Here is a 19,979-nt window from a genome sequence, read left to right on the forward strand (position 1 = left end):
TAATCTGTGTTTAGGACAATTATTCACTATTTCCGAACTTATTTATCTTGCTGAACTTTACTTGATTCCGTAGAAGAAAACATTTTCTCATGACGACATGGCAAAAGGTCTTTTTGAACCACAAACTCCTTATCTTCCTTTTTTTCTTTTTTTTTTCTGCAGTTACTGAAACTGCCTTCTCAACCTAAAATCTACCCTCAGTTAATTTGACACAACCCCTGAAAGTTACAGTAGACTTATCAAAACATTAAGTCAAACATGGGAGAATTTTAAGGAGGAAGGAGGGAACAACTGAGTCACAATTTTGATATTCTTAGTCAATAACATGCTACTTCAGCTCCTAGTAAAATCCGTGTTTTCTCCTGGTTTGCCTGTGTTGCTGCTGGGCCTCAAAGCTTATTGCCCACAGTTGGACAAAGGCACCAGCTGCATGAGGAGATGGGAACCAGGAACACCGCTCCTGGTCACCTCACAGGTGGTGCTACTAATGACAGGTAGGAGCAGAGCATGTTTGGATTGTCCGTAGAAGTACTGAAGACCACAGCACTGTTAATAGTGTTTACCCAGTATGACAGAAGATGGTTCCCCACCCACTCCCTTTATTAACTCCAGATGTCTCTTTCTCCCTTACAAACTGGTGCTGCTAGTTTTAAAATGCAGTTTTCAGTTGTCCTGAGATAAATAATCCATTTGTTTTTCTCTGTATATCACTTTCTTTCATGTTGTGTCATATTAACTCTGCATACAATTTTCTTTGCTCCTTAAAACAGTTCTAACGGTCCAATTTTTATTTCACAAAATAGCCTTTCCAGTTTTTTCTTGTTGCTCTCTGTTATTTCCTAGTAGCACAGTTCACAGGTGGAGAATACAGTTAGCTCAAACTTTAAGTAGCATTTCAGGTTATCTAATGGTGTTTCTCCAGCTTGTTTTGAATTTATCACACTTAATAAAAATAAAACAAATAAACACAAATCCTGCCCAATACAACTGGAATAATAATTATTTTTTGTTACTTTTCCTTGTCCTTTTGACTATTTTCTTTGTCTTGCAGAATGCTGGGCTATGAGTATTTTAACATTTGTTGGTTTGTCTTATAAACTGACATACTTATTCTTTACTAAAATCCTAGTTTCACTACTGAAATGTCAACTCTTAAACTCTCTCTGTCGCTATTTCACTTTAATGCATAATATGTTGAGTATAATAAGATCATTCATGTACTGTTACAACCCACTTAATTTTGCTGCATTGGAAGTCTGTTTTTCTGACTTCTGGAGTAGACCTCATGATTATCACGTGACAAGTGTCCGATCAGCAATGCTATGGAAGGATTTTATTGCTGTGTCCAGCTTCCTAGTGGGAAGTTATACCCTAGATAGAGCCACATTTTTCTTGGAAGTGCACCACGAAGATTGGGGTCCACTGGGCACAAGTTGCCACAAAAGAAATTCCAGTTAGATATTGTGAAAAAATAGTCCACCATAAGGCTGGTTAAACATTGAAACTTTGCCCAGAGAGTTTGTCAAATCTCTGTGCATTCAACGCTTAAGTGGAAATGCCTCTGAGAAATTTGGTCTAACTTTGGAGTTATACCTGACATTGAGGTTGGCCCTGCTTCGAGCAAGAACTTGGATCTGATGGAGGTCCCTTCCAACCAAAGTTATCCCATGGTTCTATGGTAGATCTGCCCTGGGTCAGCTATAGACACTCTTGAGGACACCTCCACAAATCATGGAACCATGAGATGACAAGGTCACTGCTCATCGTTGAGTGATATGGCTTTTGTCCTTTTGTGAACTGTAACCTGTTCAGAATCACTTTTACTTTGCCTAAGCAGCTTTTCCAAATTGCCTGGTCTGTTATTGTGTTCTGTGTTCCTCCTAGAATATAAACTATAACTACAGAGCAAGTTAGATCAGTTGACTGCCACCTCTGCAGAGACATATTGAGAGGTCATTGTGGCTTAAAGGCTCCCCAGGGACTCCTTTGCTCCTGAAAGTGCAAAAATGATTCCATATATCTGTCATCTGGTCTATGCCCTGAGAAGACATAGAACCACTGGAAATTGTAGGATTTGAAGCCATTTTGAGCTAATATTGTTCTCCTATAGCCTGTCTCCCTGCCGTGAAGTGTGGCGTTTTAAAATTAATTTATGCTTTCACTTCGGAAAGTGCAATTTGGAGATGTGCTCAGTCACACATAGAGGAAATGGTGCAAGTGGGAGAACTGCCCTATAGCTGTTTGCCAGTAGTGGTGATGATGCTGCCAGCCTTCCCTGGGCAGTTTGGCCTTGGTGCTGAGGAGATGATGTAGGTGTGTTTGCGTGCATGTTGCTGAGGAGCAGACATCCCAGGAAAGTCACAGTGCACGTGTCGGGTACTGCAAGGTGTCTCTGAATTTGCCTCTTCAGCCTATAGGTACCTTTGAAGTGGAAGGAGTTATGTGCTGGAACTGCCACCCATGCATAAGGTTATTTCTGCATAGAAGATGCGCTCCCACAGTATTTCATCCACCCACTTCTCTGATAAAATTTTTTAACACAAATTTTTCCACTCCATTGATATGCAATGCACTGTGTAAAATACCACGTAAATATGGTTGCTAAGAGCCTTATTTGTGTTTTGTTCTATGCTAATTTGAATTGAATTAAGACTTTGGAGAACCGAGGAGGCTGGTCTTAAAACTCCATTTGCTGAAATTATCCTTGCACACTTGGAAATAATTGTAATTAGGCCAAATAAATATAAAGAGAAAACATGAAAGTGGTTCTGTGGTGGAACAATGCTTTCCAAGTTTATAAGAGTTTTGTTTTGAATATCACTGTGTTTTTTAAAAAAGTCATACGTTTTAATTAGGTCAAATAAAATATTGTATATGCCCAATAAAAATAATATATAGTATATATAACATTATTATATAATATATTGTACTTTTTGTATTCATGTAATAAACACGATTTTTTTCTGAAATCAAAGTCAGCTTAGTGGCAACTGAATTTGAATCCACTTTTTAACTAGTGCTTGTTTCACACTTTTTTTTTCAGATTTTGTACACATAAAAAAGATTATTTCATGAAAGTTATGTTAAAATAATGATGTATCTTTAATTGCAGAAATCTTTGTCTTGCATGATATAAAACTGTAGATTATTTCAACACAGAGATATAGCACAGAAAGAAGGAAAATATCCATACTTCTTTAAGCATCCGTTTAGTCACAGCTCTATACAGTTACTGCTGAGGTTTTCATTTCACTCCAGTGCTGTGACTACTCTGTGTGGTTCAGCTGAGCAGTGTCAGAAGTGTTCTTCTCATCGGAGAGTCTAGGAAAAATCTGGTATTCAAGAAGTTTATCTGTATAAGTGTATTTCTACAGAGGCATGAGTTGATGCATTGCAAAATCCTCTTTGAGTGTCTCTGTGTTTGTAATGTGAAAGAATGTTCTCAAAACTAAAAGTAAAAGCACACTTGGGAAAATATTTGGATTTTTCTAATGCCATAGGCACCACTTTTTGTCTGGTATAATGATGAATTTTCTGTAAACACAGAAACGATGGAGCTCCACATTAGTTCATGCTAATAAGAATTCTGCAGCAAAAATATACTGGAAGCCTAAATCAAAATTAAAGACGTTTAAATGAAGCAAATTCAGTGTGTAGTGGATATTAAAATGTCATAATCAACCTTCTAAGCACAGAAGAATTGCAGTAAGACAACTTGCAAAGTTTTATTTATTTATTGTTTAAACAAAATTAGAGACTAAGGCATGACAGTAATGTCATAAATTAATATGAAATCACTCTGACAGTAGTTATTGTGTCCTCTCTGACTTAATGGAATGTATATGCCTTTTCTTAATAGATCTTACAAATTTAGCAAGCTGTAAAAACATACAATTGGTCATTGTTATGTGTGTTCTAAAACCAGATTTCTTTTAAAACAAGACAAGAGATGCGGTGATTTTCTTTTGACTCTACATTGGCTATTGTGTTGGTTCCAATATTTAAATAGAAAATATGGTCACTAAAATTTGAAATAAGCAATGGACTGATATTTTTATTTTCTTTTTCACAGATTAAGATGCTTGGTAAAGCAGCTGGAGAAGGGTGACATTAATGTGGTGGATTTAAAGAAGAATATCGAATATGCAGCATCTGTGCTGGAGGCAGTTTATATTGATGAAACCAGGTAAGTCTGAGGGGAAAAAAAAAAAAAAAGGAATGGATGTTGGGAATCACATTTCAGAAATCTAGTCTTTGCATGGAACTGTAAGTGACATGAGCTGAAGGTCTCTGCATGTCAGAATTTTATGTGGCTCTTAGGTCTTTTAGTGACAAGGTTAAAGCAAGTAAGATTCCAAAAGTCAGATGTAACCGTTTCCTGGAGCATTTGCCTTGTTCTTGTCTCCTTCATTTGTCAAATGTCCACAGCATAAAGTCACAAGAATTTCCTGAAGGATGGATTTTCTTTCCCCCACAGGCCAAATACCGATAATCACGCCGAGGACTGTATGACTGAAAAAAATGGGCTGTTTTGGAATGAAATGCTCACAGAGATGAGCCAGAATATTATAATGTGGCCTATAAATACATAAATTCATGAAAAACTGTGATTTATTTTATAATGTTTGATGTCTTGTTTATGATCATTGTTACTGGCAGTATTACTGGCAATCATCTCTAATGTGGGTTGACTCCAATTAAATGAGAAGTTCTAAATATTTGGCGTCTTTAAAGAATTTTAAGATATGTACTATATTGAAGTTAACTAGCTAACTTACGGTTTTTATTTTAGTGTGCTGCCCTCTTTAAGTTTCTTCTAAGCAGAATGGTCTTGTAAAGATGTCTGCCAAAACTTCTCCAGTACTGCTGGAGCATGTAGTGTGTGTCTTGGTTCTGTACTGCATTTAAGAAGTCTGCCATCCTACTGATTATTTCATGGACCTAACTCTCTCTCTGTCCACCCACCACTGCAAATCTACATATTTGATACGGTGCTTAAAGTACTGCTCTAACTTTTTCCTGTTTCTTTGCCTTTGATGTCTGTGATTCACACACCACACCTTGCTAGTCAGGAATTTGGACCATCTACTATTGAGCACTAGAAAGCCTCCCAATTTGAAAACAGAAGAATAAAAATGGTAGCGAATGAAGTGGGTACCAGTGGTCCATTTTTCAAATCCTATATTACAGACCAGGTTGGCAGCGTGACTTATGCTGGTGTCCTGCTCTTCGAGTGCATGCATGTCCAATTCTGTAAAAAGCTGTCAAAACTGTAGTAACGGGGCAGACTTTCCTGAGCAGCCTCCCAGCAGCAATACAGTTCTTAGGGACACTTTCAAAAGTGTTGCTGACAATCTCAAGTTAAATACCCACGTTGAAAAGCATTAGGGACCTCAGTGATTTCAAAGGGGCTCACGTGTTATGAAGATGTTTACAGTTTCAATAAATTAAGTTTAACTGAAAAAATTTGCGCAGACCATCCTGTGTGACATCCGAGAGACCTGGGCTTTGTTAGAAAATGGAATGAATTGAAATAAATATTTTAAAATATTGGTAGTTAATATGCCACTGTGGATATATTTATATTGGTTTTGCTGGCTGAATTAAGTTAATCAAGCTTCTTTTATGTTGAATCAAGGGCTGATTTGTGTATTTACATTATAATATGTAATATAATATAATACTATATTATAAAATATAAAACTATAATATTTTATAGTCGTATTTGTAATTAAATTGATACAGATCCTTAGGGAGACAGATAGAAGAAATTATCAACAAACTTCTCTTTGGGCTCATATTACTACACTAGAGGCCATAAAATTTCATTTTTGAGCAATTGTTCTAAACATAAATCTTGTGACATCTCACATGCTCAGGAAGCTGTGGAAGTGCTCAGTCCTTTCTTGCCAATATTGCGGGATACTGCAGCACCACCAGCGGTCAGAGCTTAAACATGTATTTTGCATTAATAACCACGGGAGCTGTATTAAACTTGCATAGGGGACAAGGATATAAACCACTGATTATTTCTTCCGTACACCTCCCAAACACTGTGATTAAATGGCTATAGTATTCATAGCTCTTTCTGTGTAGTAGCACCGGGACAGTGAAAATAATGTGAGAGTTACTTAGTTTCTAAACTGAGGTGGCTTCTGTGGAAATGAGTAGTATCATTACAATGAGGAATCCAGTCTCTCTGACTGTGTGGGAGCATCAAGACAAATAACAGACATTTCCTACACAGAGAAAACGGGTGCACCTGAAAATATATAGGCTGTGGCAGCAACAGGTGCATTACTTTTGCTGCAAGCAAATCTTTAAATTAGCTAATTGCCCTCATAGGACTTGACAGCAGGATTATTGAACTACCCAAATGAAAATAAACATATATAATTTTCATAGTCCTCAGGCTGTTTTCTTAATCCTAGGGGCATTATGACCTCATAATGGTGACTATTTATTTTCAAAACTCTGCTTCAGTATATGGATAAAACTTGTGTTCTTCCCTAGCTTTATGCATAACAATGTTTAATCTTATTTATTTATTGCATCCAGTATTTTGCAGAATAATCTTGATTTTTCACTGTACTACGTCAGAAAGGAAATACCTGAGACAGGTATCTTATTTTGCTCTAATTTATTGGGTACTTCTGCTCTCCAATGCAACTTCAGAGTTTGTAGACCTACCAAATTTTGGTAGCATTCCTTATATAAATATGCATTAATCATATGGTTTACTTATCTCTTTCCATACCTATAGCTACATTGCTGAAGTATGTATATGTAGACATATAAAATTAATATTCTTGCCTAGACTGTGCTTTTGCCAAGAAAGGTTGGACCAGATGATCCTTGTGGTCCCTTCCAACCTGGTATTCTATGATTCTATGTACTTATGCTATAATTAATAGTTGAAATTACTTTAATGAAACCTACTTTTTCAACTTTAATTATCTTATTTTTGGTGGTTTGCATTATATACCCCATATTCTTCATTTTGGTTTATAGTGTTTGATTTTGCTTGTAATTTCTTTGGACTGATAGAATCTCCATGAAATTCAGACTCAGAGTGATGCATTTTTTTAACATGGTGGTCTTTATATTAAATTTATGCTAAAAAGTATGGGCTGAGCCTCTGCTTCTTAGTTGGACAATATTATGTATAGTGCTATTTTAAATTTTGACACTTCCTCATTCAAAGCAATTCATAAATTAAGGTATTTACAGTGTGGGAGAGAGAGCCTCTAGTCACCAGCGATACTGTCATAGTAAACTCTTTTGCATGGCAATCTGCAAAGATAATCACATTTTAATTAGCATGACCAGTATTCGTAGTCTAAATCTGCACTAAAACATTTAAAGATAAAGAAACAAAGAAGGTCTCTTCAGCTTCTGGGACACTAATCCTTAAGGAACAAAAGCAGTGTATCAGTGATTCAAATGGCAGTGGAGGATGGAATTAGCTTCTGTGGTTACATATGCCCCCATTCCCAACAAAAAATACAGGTTCTTTTTCCTGCACTGAAGCTACCACTGTCGGGAGTCTGGAGCTGAGTTAACTGAACTCATTAGCAGATTAGAAATAATAGTTTAGATCATAAGCAGAATGGCCCATTCCTGCTGAGCCTGAACATGCACTTTTATATGTCGCCAGAGTTCAAATGACTTCAGTAAGGTTCTTACATATGAATTGCTTTATGGATAAAAGTAATTGCTATAGTATAGAGCAATAACAATTAAACACCAAGTAAAGCAGTAGAGAAAACCATCTGAATACAGATCACTTTTATTAACCAAATCCCAGCAGGAAGTTGCACACTTCACAGGGTATAATAGTTCCTGAGATTTGGCTTATAAAATAGGAAATTAAAGATGCCTGGTTCTACAAGTGCAAAGTGTTGCAAGTTTAGGACCAAAGGTTCAGTGCAGAGTTTCTGGAATTCATGAAAATACACATGCTCTCTATTTTAAGCCCACATTAAGCCCTGGATTTTGTCCTGATGAGTTTATTGACCTATTGCTTAGATATCCAAGCAGAGGAAGACCTCAGCTTCAACCAGCCACCTAAGACTGAATCCTATCTGCAGTGTTCTTTTCTTCCCCGCCTCTCTGGGAGGTAGATTCAATATCTTTGGGAGGCAGACTTCAGTATCACCTCTTAAAGATCTCTACAGTCAGATTAGGAAGAGCAGCTAACAGGGTGTTGGTTAGGAGCATCCTCCTAACTCAGCTTTCTGTTATGAAATACATCCTATTAAACAGCATAATAAAATGGTCCTGCCAGTGGTCCCACACCCATTGCAGGAGGACGTCCTGCAATTCTTCACAGGCGCAGAGATGAAAAAAGTAAAAAGAAAAAAACGAAGGTCACTAAAGAGATCCGAGTACGAGGTATCTCACAGAATATGTTCAACCATGTAGCCAAGGATCAAGGAAGAGCCTGGCCTGTTTCACAGCTCTGGGGAACTATTTGTGCTACTTAAAAATTAAATCTCAGGCACTGGTCTAGCAAACCTACTTTTCTCTTTATAAGGCTGAGCTTTTTTAAATGATCAGTTCCAAATTCTTACAGTAGGAGATATCCATTTTTTTACTGTATATTCTTACTTGAGTTGATTGGAAACCCTGTATCATTCTATAAAGTTGTGTGTGCATACGGAAGAAATACATGAAAACGTGTAAGCTGATGGCACCTTGAATCTATTCATGGTGCAACTATCAGCTGGAAATGGCTGTAGAATTCAAACACTTCGGCAGATCGTGAAGTATTTTATGCAGGTCCTCTCTCCTTTTTTCTTCTCCTCTATTCTCTACACTATAGCCTTTTATCTGAGCATAAGATAGTATTTTTCAAAACTATATATACATACTCATTTCCATACATGCTCTTTCTAAAACTATGTGAAGTTGGGTCGGGGAAAAGGCAGAGAAATAACACAACAGGTTTCATTTATGGAGTTCTGAGGGAACGACTCCTTAGAAACAGGGATAGGCAGTAAGGATAACCTTCCAAAATTACAAAAAATGGTTTGGGGCAATGGCTGTCACTATCCCATATAAAAGTTTCTGAACCAATGGAAGGTTGGAAAGCACAGAGAAATCAGACATATGTAAGTGCTGCTTTCCTATGAGCTTAATTGTCTGTGGCCTTGTGTCAGTAACTTTGTTTAACAAGCTCTTTTTAGGACTGCGGCATTTCTCAGTGTTGAATAATTATAAGCTGCACTAAACACTTCTTGAAAGAGATCTAGCGCTTTGGTAGCTGAAGCAGAGGTTCTCTGTCAGCTGAAAATAATCAGTGAAACTCTCTTAGTTCCAGCCCCTCAGCGGATCTCCTCTGTGGAAGAAATTCAAATTTAATAGGTGTTATAAATAATTCTGATAAATCTTGCAGAATTTTCTCCATTAGTAGCTGCCACTTGGCTCAAGGTAGTGGAAGAAGGATATTTAAAGTCAAACAGGAAATAAATACAACCTGATAATTCAGTCATGACAGCTGTTCCGTTCCTTGTAAACACAGCTCTTTATTCATGCTGAGAAGAAAATAAGTCAAATAAAATCTAGATGGAAATTACAAGATTAAGAAAAAATACATATTCCAAAGCCAAACAAAAAATTTAAGCTTCTTGTGGAGAACATTTTTTAGTTGTTTTGGATAAAATCAGAATATTTTATTCCAGTTAGGGTCTTATTACATTTTTAAATGCCTTAATATTTTAGAAAATACACTTGATTTCAGGAGGGTATTTGTGCACTTTCAATTGCATACAGGGTTTTTAGTTTGTTTTAGGCTGTATAATGCTCTTTTAAAAGGCTTTAATCTCTTGAGAACTTTTGACTTAGAAGAGACCATGTTTCAGTAATGTATGAAGCAGATCCATTGTGTATAGCGGGCAATTGGGAGCATCTTTGATTCAAGAAGACAAAATAACAAATACAGGTTTTTACTACATTCATAAAGTGAAAGGAAATCTTATTAAGGGCAAGTGGCATTATAACAATGTATGTTTGCATGAAAGCTCTGGAAATAGTCAAGGTATTTCAATGATATTATAATGGTAAACACAGTCCTTCTTGAGAAACAGCTCTTATTTAAAAAATATATTATAATGGTAAACACAGTCCTTCTTGAGAAACAGCTCTTATTTAAAAAATATAATGGTAAACACAGTCCTTCTTGAGAAACAGCTTGTATTTTTTTTAAAAAAAGTACACATTCTGATGTGTATAATGTTAGCTAAGAAGGAGGTCATTAAATCCAAACTTCGTGACTGCTGTTGTAATAAACACCTTGGACCACACTGAATTTCCAGTGCACTACTGCAGTAATGCACCAAATGTTCTGTGGTTTCTGGATTTAAAGCAGGGACAATCTTCAAATTGTGGACAAAAAGGAAATAGTTTAAATTGTGATCATGTCACTTGCAAGTGTGTTTCATCATTTCATCTCACCAAAAGTCCATGTGAGCCTTAAAGTGCAGCACAGAAGTATTTGAGATAGGAGCACGTGTGTATGCGTCTGTCTTGTGGAGTCTAAGGAAGAAGAAAGGAGCGAAGGCTGGACTAGGTGCTGGTGCTCACAGAGCTGTGTGGCACAGAAGTGTGAGTGGAGCTCAGCAACAGCCCAGCAACTCTCTGAGATTCTCCCGTTTCCAGGAGATGCCGAGGTGAGGAGCAGTCAGCATAGCCTGTTCTTGAGCAGCTTTCAGTATGCAGTTTTGGTTATGTTTGCAAGCTGGAGAAGGCTGTTCCCTGCTGTCTTCAAGTTTTTCAGTACTGCAACAGAACCCAAGTCCATAGCAGCTGTTGCATCTTAGGCTAGTCATTAATCTCTAAAAATAATGAACTGGGATACTTATTTGATACCCCTGTGCTTTCTTGCACTCTCTTCCAGCCATCAATATAGGTTTAGTGGCTTGTCTTTATTTTCAGTGAGAATGAAAGTCAATGAAGGTTCCACCTTTTATGTTTCTTGTATTATTTAATTTTCATTAGCCATATTTTAGTACCAGTGTCGCAAGGCTCTAAGCTAGCGCTACATCAGCTGCTGTTGCACGTCTTACTGCAGGAATCTGTTGCTTGACATTACAGGACAATTTGCATTTAGTTCCCACTCGTAGCGTACAACATCTAGCTAACTTTGTGAATCACAGGGTTCCACTGGCTGTAAGGCTCTGGTTGTGGAAGAAATTGTGCTGATTCAGACACCGTTATCCATTCAGAGTGACCAGCAGAGATGGTCACACCAGCAAATCTCTTTGCAGGTGCAAGGGCTGAGAAAGTTAAATTCTCTTATATCACAGAGATGTAGGTATTTGTTAACATTTTTTAAAGCATATATTCCTAATCTCTCTACCTGAAAAAAACATAGTAATTTTTTCATTTATGCTTGGAGGTAACTGTTTCATTCACAGAACAGGGGGGCATTTGGTCAATGATCTAATTTATTTTGAATGGTCTAGACAATATTTCTCCTCAAAATCAACTTTTTTGAAAAAATCTGGGAATATTAAAGGAAATAATCTGCCTAATGATACAAGGATAAAACAAATGGAAGGGGATGTCCCATTTGGTAATTATTTGCCAGATGAAAAATATGGTCTATATGATTCCTCTCTGATCTGACTTAGCTGAGGAGACATTGGAAGTGGTGATTCTTTAAGCATGAAGTTAAATCATAATCTTGAATATTCAGTCAAGTTTGCTGTGAGGGTGTATTGCTGTCCTCCGTAGTCAACCCATGGTTAAATGTACTTAGCCTGAAGTTGCTTTGTCCGCAACAAATGGACCATTTGGATTAAATAATTCAGTTCATCCATTAAGGGAATCTACAAATGATACTTCTGTAAAAGCTACTATTGAGAAAAAGCTTATTGTGTTGAGATTAATTCAGTACATTCCACTCTTATAAAAGCTTAAAATAAGCCTTTAAAGTCTTTTGTACTGAGCCAAAGTTTTTTTCTGAGGGCAGCTTACAACAGCATCAAATTTATATTAAAAATACACTTTAAATCACTGAAAATCTGTTAAATTCTGACTAAAACTCTTCAGTTCAGTTAGACTATTTAATAAATAGCCTGCATCCCTTTTATGAAGTTATCGAATATTTCTATGTCAAAGTTATCGATGTTTATTTATGAGTCATGCCCTGAGACAGTCCCTGCCCTGTAGACCTTTGAGAATACCACATTAAAGCAATTGAATTTAAAAAAGGAAAATATATTAGGTCACAGCTGTACTCCCAAAAAATGATATTTTTTAACTGTGAATATCCTGGCCTGAATCTAAAAGATTACGCAGAATCACAGAATGTTAGGGGTTGGAAGGGACCTCGCAAGATCATTTAGTGCAATGCCCCAGCTGGAGCAGGAACACCTAGGTGAGGTTACACAGGAAGGTGTCCAGGCAGGTTTTGAATATCTCCAGAGAAGGAGACTCCACAACCTCCCTGGGCAGCCTGTTCCAGTGCTCTGGCACCCTCACTGTGAAGAAGTTTCTTCTCATATTTAAGTGGAACCTCCTGTGTTCCAGTTTGTACCCATTCTCCCTTGTCTTATCATTAGTTGACACTAAGAAGAGCCTGGCTCCATCCTCCTGACACTCACCCTTTATATATTTATAAACATTAATGAGGTCACCCCTCAGCCTCCTCTTCTCCAATCTAAAGAGACCCAGCTCCCTCAGCCTTTCCTCATAAGGGAGATGCTCGACTCCCTTAATCATCTTTGTTGCCCTGCGCTGGACTCTCTCCAGCAGTCCCCTGTCCTTCTTGAACTGAGGGGCCCAGAACTGGACACAATATTCCAGATGCGGTCTCACCAGGGCAGAGTAGAGAGGAAGGAGAACCTCTCTCGACCTACTAACCATCCCCCTTCTAATCCACCCCAGGATGCCATTGGCCTTCTTGGCCACAAGGGCACAGTGCTGGCTCATGGTCATCCTGCTGTCCACCAGGACCCCCAGGTCCCTTTCCCCTACACTGCTCTCTAATAGGTCATTCCCCAACCTATACTGGAACCTGGGGTTGTTCCTGCCCAGATGCAAAACTCTGCACTTGCCCTTGTTATATTTCATTAAATTTCTCCCCGCCCAACTCTCCAGCCTGTCCAGATCTCGCTGGATGGCAGCACAGCCTTCTGGCATGTCAGCTACTCCTCCCAGTTTGGTGTCACCAGCAAACTTGCTGATAGTACACTCTGTTCCCTCATCCAAGTCACTGACGAATATATTGAATAGTACTGGTCCCAATACTGACCCTTGAGGGACTCCACTAGATACAGGTCTCCAACCAGACTCTGCCCCACTGACCACAACTCTCTGGCTTCTCTCCTTCAGCCAGTTCCCAGTCCAGTCCTACTACCAGATCGTCCAATCCACACTTCCTCAGTTTAGCAGCGAGGATGCTGTGGTAGACTGTGTCAAATGCTCTACTGAAATCAAGATAGACCACTGCTTTGCCATCTTCTATCAACCTCATTATGTCCTCATAAAAGTCTATGAGGTTGTTTAAGCGTGACTTCCCTTTGGTGAAGCCATGTTGACTGCCCCTAATGACCCTCTTATCCTTGATATGCCTTGAGATGGCACCAAGGATAAGGTGTTCCATCACCTTTCCAGGGATGGAAGTGAGGCTGACCGGTCTATAGTTACCCAGGTTCTCCTTCTTGCCATTTTTGAAGACTGGAGTGACATTTGCTTTCCTCCAGTCTTCAGGCACCTCTCCTGTTTCCCAAGACTTGGAAAAGATGATGGAGAGTGGTCCAGCAATGACTTCAGCCAGCTCCCTCAGCACCCGTGGGTGCATCCCATCAGGACCCATGGATTTATGAACATCCAGATTGCTTAATTGCTCCCTAAACAGTCCTCATCAACCAAGGCAGACTACTCCATTGTCCTGACTTTCTCTGGGGCCTCAGGGGTACAGCGCTCCTCAGGACAGCCTCTGGCAGTGAGACTGTTGTTGGCCTGTGGTATGTATGTCTGTATTTCTGAATAGGCAGTACATAACCAACAAGTGAATGTTTCCAGTAATGATGGTCCTTACTCCATTACTTATCTACTGTTGTAATAACCGTATTTCATCCAGAGTCTTTACTATATATTGTAATTAATTGGTATTTCTTAATATGAGGACAATTCTTCTGAGAATGTACTAAATTTTAAGTTTTACCAACAACATGTTGGTAAATTCATTATTTCCTTTAGAAAGACCTTTATGTACTAAAAATGCACCTCAATATGTTTTGCAGTTTGTTTATCCTCAGTGGGAGTCAAGAGAATCTTTTAGTAGATGTTAGTAGAAATTGTAGTGGACTACAGAGGATGAAAATATTATTTGATCATAATGATTCATGCTCATTCAGGAATACAGTGAGGCACTAGAATACTAATAATTCATAAAAATGTGAATTGGCTATTTGGACTAAAAATTGTCTTCTGCATTCTAGACCTGGAAGAGGATTTAGATCTTAAGAGATTGATAATTAGCTTGATTAATTCACTAAATGGTAAAGAGCTAATACCTCCTTCTCAATCCCTCCTCTGGAAATCTTCCACCATTTCTCTTTGGCAGCGTGACTGATCAGCACTGACTGATTTTTTTTTTTTTCCCCCATAACCATTATATTTTTTTTTTTCATTTTCTTTTCTTTCTTTCTTCTCCTCCATATTACATCTGATATATTCCTAAGGGAAAAGAAATATCCTTTTGACTAGTCCATTACTATATTTAAAATTCTGATTAAATGAAAAAAGTGCTAGAAATTATCACCACTTGAATTTTGAAAAATTATTCTTGGCAAAAAACACAGTACTGTGATAAGAAGATCAGGTTATTAGTTACTATGACTGCAATATTAATTGATTGCTAAGTTGAAATGCCATGGGCAGTATCTTACTTATTCCCACAGCTGTCAATAGGAGTTCCCCTCATGGAACAAATAGAATTAAATAAGCCAAGCCTCCACTACTCCTGCCCATGTGTATCCCTTCCTTGTATTGCCTTAACTTAATAGGCTAATGATATATGAGTAAAATAAGTGTATGTAATACTGAAATTCTGACTTTGTGTTGAAAGAAAGTACTTTTTGTGGCACATTTTGTTAAGAGCTTTTTTTAATTTGTTTATTAGCATTTTCAGGTGTTGCTTAGCTTTAGGGAAGAAAAAAATTAAAGTATGTGCCTTGGTATATCAGCATTTATTTAATTCAACTAAGATATTCATGCCTCCCAGTTGAATAGGTTTGATCTCAGTAGAGTTTTACTTTAAGTCTTTGCAGAATAATTATGTAGCTTTAAAATAGAAAGTAAATGCCCACTATCTCTGATCTTCAGTGTGGTTGGTTTGGAGGATGAGGCCATGGATCTTGTAGTCACTCCACTCCAAATACTTCCTAAGCCAGAGGTCCTAGCCTTTTGTATGACAGCTATGATCACTTGTTATTTTGCTAACTAGTTTATCCAGTGGCATTTTTGAACCTATGTAAAAGTTTACATATTTAAAAATATTGCAAAATTGTATTAGAATTTACAAATTAAATTTTACAATTTACAATTACAAATTACATTGCAAAATCTTGCAAAAATCCCTGTAATGTTTGATAGGAAGTTCAGTGGTTTAACTGTGTTTGTTTTGACCCTGTCTTCTGATACTATTTCACCTTTTCCCCTCTTTTTTTTTTTTTCCCCATTTAAACGCATCCTGAATAACCATGTACAATAATTTACCTATTCACTTGTGATTCATAAAGTCGCAAGTTAGAGTCAACAGTAGAATTACTGAATGCAGAATTAATAAATATGTTTTCCATTTATCTAGGCAATAATAACTTTAAGCAAAAACCAAACACAGTAACTTCCTATTGATTCACTGATTTTACTGAAACTTCTGAAAATTGTAAGTTCTAAGCAGATATAAATTAATATAGCAGTAATATAAACAGTCAGGAATAAAGATGTTCTGAATATACAATTCAGACTGTTATGGTTTTTACCAGTGATTATAACCAATGTTGTATTGTAGAATTTATTCGAAGAAGTGATGATGTCATAATGCTTGGTGATTGCATCCAAGTGACACTATAATATGTGTGCTCAAAGACTCAACCTTTGTTGCAGTTGAGTTCTGGGCAACCAAAGTAGTAACAGCAAGAAGGACGGGCACGCAGGGGCTCCGTGCTTTACGTGCTGCATTCCCTGCGGTGATGTACATCAACAGACTAGGGGACAGCAAACAAGCTGCAAAATGGTTCGACCCAAAAAGCACAGGATCCATGTAAAAAAATGTGGTGATGGCAAATCAAAAACTGGTTCTCGCTGGGTGAAAGAGAAAATTTCAGTTATTATTGTAATGTAAGTGCTAAAGTACTGTTAGTTCTGGTTAATGTCTACAAGTTTCTGATACAATTGCCGAAGATTCTTTTTGTTACCTTTAGTGAAATTTATATATATATATATCTCTGTGTGTAAATAGCAAGGAAAAATACCAATAAAAACAACTTGATGTTTTTATGTCTAAATGTATAATTTTACTTCATTTGGGTTATTTTAAAGAAGTGTTTTCACAATCAGTGAGTAAAAGGTAAACTATTAGATGTGTTTCACAGAATCCCAATATTGTACTTGTATACATATATATATGCACACCCATGTAAGTATAATGGAAATACTATACTTGATAATCAAGGTATAAATAGATGAATAAAAGTTGGCAAAAGTTGCAAACTATGAAATGAGGGTAATATTGGATTCTAAGAAATTGTGATAATTAAACATAGTTTGTATGGTGCAATATATAACCTAATTTATTTCCCTTCCTAAATAAAATTACCATCAAATTATATGTCTATCTAACCATCCATTTATTCAGATATGTAAACCCATATATGAGCTCTGTCTCTGTAATTACAGAAGAATGGCAGTCATTAGTGAATTTATTCAAAGGCTGTTTCTAGCAATACATATGCCATGAGTAATTTTCCCTGGTATAAATCTCATCCTTCAAAAGATCAAGAAAGTGTGGAAAATAAACAGTTATGAGCTGAATGACTAGCCCTTGTTTCCTCTCCTTAAATGTTGTTTCTGTTAGGCTTCTGAAAGAGAATAATTCTTTTTGAGGAGTTACTAAGTTTATGTGTTGAGGGATCTGTAAGAGCTTGTACTTATAAAGAATTGTGCTTACACTGTAATTCTGTGTTGCAGTTGCTTTCCTCATTGTTTAAGTAGGAACCAGAGAAACTGAAACTCTCTCCTATGACATGTTGTTCAGTCACCTCCCATGGACTCATGAAAATTACCAGTTAAATGCTTTTTCCGAAATACGTTTTTCTCTGTGAATGTAAAGTGACTCCTGTTAATGTCATTTACAGACTGAATAGCCCTCCTATTTAACAGGTGAATGGTTAAAAACGTCAGGGAAACTGCAGTCTGTCTTGCTGGCCTTAATTTGTCCTCCAGCAGCCCATATCTGGCAGACCTCAGGACTTGGTCCCAAATTCAGATCTGTGTCAGACTATAGCAAACTGCTGGAGAGCTCTGCTTCGTGCTGCACGGGTGATGTGAAACAACCCTGCTGAGGCAGCCTAATGCCCTTTAATGCCTTTATTGCACTGGAATAACATGATGAGCATGTATAGAGGGTGGTGTTTGTTGAAATGCATTCACCATGGTATTGCTAATGTTGTGTCATTTACTTTGCATGTGAGTACCGAAACATTTTTGTACCATTTTGGAGGACAGATCAGATGAACCACTGGTGTTCTCAAATATAGGAACAACCCCTCTTTCTATAGACATTCCTGTTTTAGAAGTCTCCTCAGGGTTTTATAATTCATTGATTATGCTTCACTCCGCCATAGCTGTGACATCTTTGTAGAAAAATCTTCTCTTTCTTTTTCTCGAATATCTTCCATTTGAGTATCTTTTACCTTCTGGAACATGAACAGTGGGAGAGAGAGAAGATATCTGCTGTGCCCAGCTTCCCAGCAGCCTCAGTGTGTCTACCAGAGAAGATGTTTAGTGATGTGCTGAGTCAATTTATAGCCAGCCTCTGCTCCTGTTAGACTAAGTTTTGTTAGCCATTCACCTGTCCGTACTCCTTTTGCTTCAGTCTGCTGCCTTCTCGGTTAACTTGTAGGAATCTTTTTGTAGGAAGCTTTTGGACACTGAGGATGAGCTCTCTGACATCCAGTCAGATTCGGTCCCGCTGGAAGTGCGGGACTGGTTAGCTTCTACGTTCACGAGGGAAATGGGAATAGTGAAGAGGAGACCTGAAGAAAAGCCAAAATTCCGAAGCATCGTGCATGCTGTACAGGCTGGGATATTTGTAGAAAGGTGAGAGCTTTGTTTTTGTATTACAGCATGTATCGCATTTAACCACAGCGTCTGTTGTTGGAGATCCCTGAAGTGGTGGGATCAACCTGAAGCAAATCTTTGAGCCAGAATTTAGGTTTCAATTTCTGCAGTCGCTCTGTTTTTCTATACAGAAATCCAGATGAAACCTCTAAATTTATAACAAAATCGCCCAGACTTTGGAAAGTTCTGGGAATGAACTTTATGGCTTTGAAACTTCTACACTAAAATGTGTATGCACTAACATAAAAGAGTAATATACTAGCAGAGGAGTTTTTCTCAGAAGTTCGTAAAAAGATTGATGTCATCTTTGGGATTAGACCCTTACATAGCTTAGTGTTATTTCACAAACTGTGAAAGATGAGTTAAAAAAAGATAAATTGTTCCAGTGCTGTTTAAAGGAGTGCTATTCCTTAATATTTTATTTGTTCTTTTAGGATGTACCGAAGAACTTCTAGCATGGTTGGTTTGGCTTACCCAGCAGAAGTGATAGTAACATTTAAGGTGAAATAAGTTTAATCATTGTGGAATTTGAATGTATTTGTACTTAAGTTTAGTGAATTTTAGGGTGAAATAAATATATTTTGCTACTGAACATACCTTAGCCATAGTTAGTACTACACAACTGAGCACACAGAATAGAGAAATTAGTAGTTGAAAATTCACAAATAGCATGTGATTCTGTTTATTGTTTCACTGCTTAGTTGTGATTTCATTTAGACGTTACTAGAGCAATAGGATGAAATTTGTATAGAAATTTTTATAGAAATGTGAGACATGGTTTTATCCGCTCCCAGTGGTATGGTAATCAGTGTCTCAGACAGCAGCATTTATTTCCTTTTTAGGGAAGAAAAAGGAGAAGTAGTATTGGGATAGAGCTAACAAAAGAAGCTGCAGCTTATGGAACAAGTACAGTATTTGATGTGAATTTAAGGCATTACTGTCGTTCACCCAAAGGGCAATCTTTTATAGTAGTGAAGTTCCTATGGCTGTGTATGCAATTAAAAAATGGTATTTCTTGAGAATGTAGTACCTCACCTTTTCCCCTGAAAGTCAAACAGTCTTATATTATTCTCTAATTGCTACATGGCTGTAAGTGTTAATGACATTGCATAGTAACCTATTTAAAGCATAGGTATTCACATTAGATCCATGAGGTTCTATAGACAATTTCTATGCAGAAAGTTAAATTCGAAAGATTAAGGCCTTTGATTCGAAGCATACAAAGTTCTATAGGTCATGTTACAAGTATTTTATTCATAACTGGCACAACTATTTTCATCCTTAATATTGAAATAGTCATCAATGTGTTATCTACAGTAGGATTTTGAAAGAGTTGGACAATAAAAAACACCAAACTCTTCCCCTTCCCTCCAAAAAAATGCAAAATATCTTTTTTCAGTGATTAACTGGAAACCTACTTAAACAAATGTAAATTTTATGTGGTTTTTTTTCTTTCTTTCTTTTTTCCCCTCATCTACAGGATGTTGATAAATGGTCTTTTGATGTATTTGCCCTAAATGAAGCAAGTGGAGAGCACAGTCTGAAATTTATGATGTATGAGCTGTTTACCCGATATGATCTTTTGAGCCGTTTCAAGGTCAGAAACTAGCACAAATAAAAATATG

The 19,979-nt window shown here is 37.3% G+C and overlaps 1 protein-coding gene across 1 annotated transcript in view; it reads left to right on the forward strand.

The window, feature by feature from the left end:
* The window catches only part of PDE1A (phosphodiesterase 1A), a 117,763-nt gene that overhangs the window by 56,032 nt on the left and 41,752 nt on the right, over window positions 1–19,979 (forward strand). The window contains exons 2-5 of the mRNA XM_065637400.1: window positions 4,073–4,186; window positions 18,151–18,333; window positions 18,789–18,855; window positions 19,835–19,951. Of these exons, the coding sequence (XP_065493472.1) occupies window positions 4,073–4,186; window positions 18,151–18,333; window positions 18,789–18,855; window positions 19,835–19,951 (481 nt within the window). The remainder of the gene's footprint in view (window positions 1–4,072; window positions 4,187–18,150; window positions 18,334–18,788; window positions 18,856–19,834; window positions 19,952–19,979) is intronic.

This window comes from Caloenas nicobarica, chromosome 6 (genome assembly GCF_036013445.1).
Source record: "Caloenas nicobarica isolate bCalNic1 chromosome 6, bCalNic1.hap1, whole genome shotgun sequence".
NCBI lineage: Eukaryota > Metazoa > Chordata > Aves > Columbiformes > Columbidae > Caloenas > Caloenas nicobarica.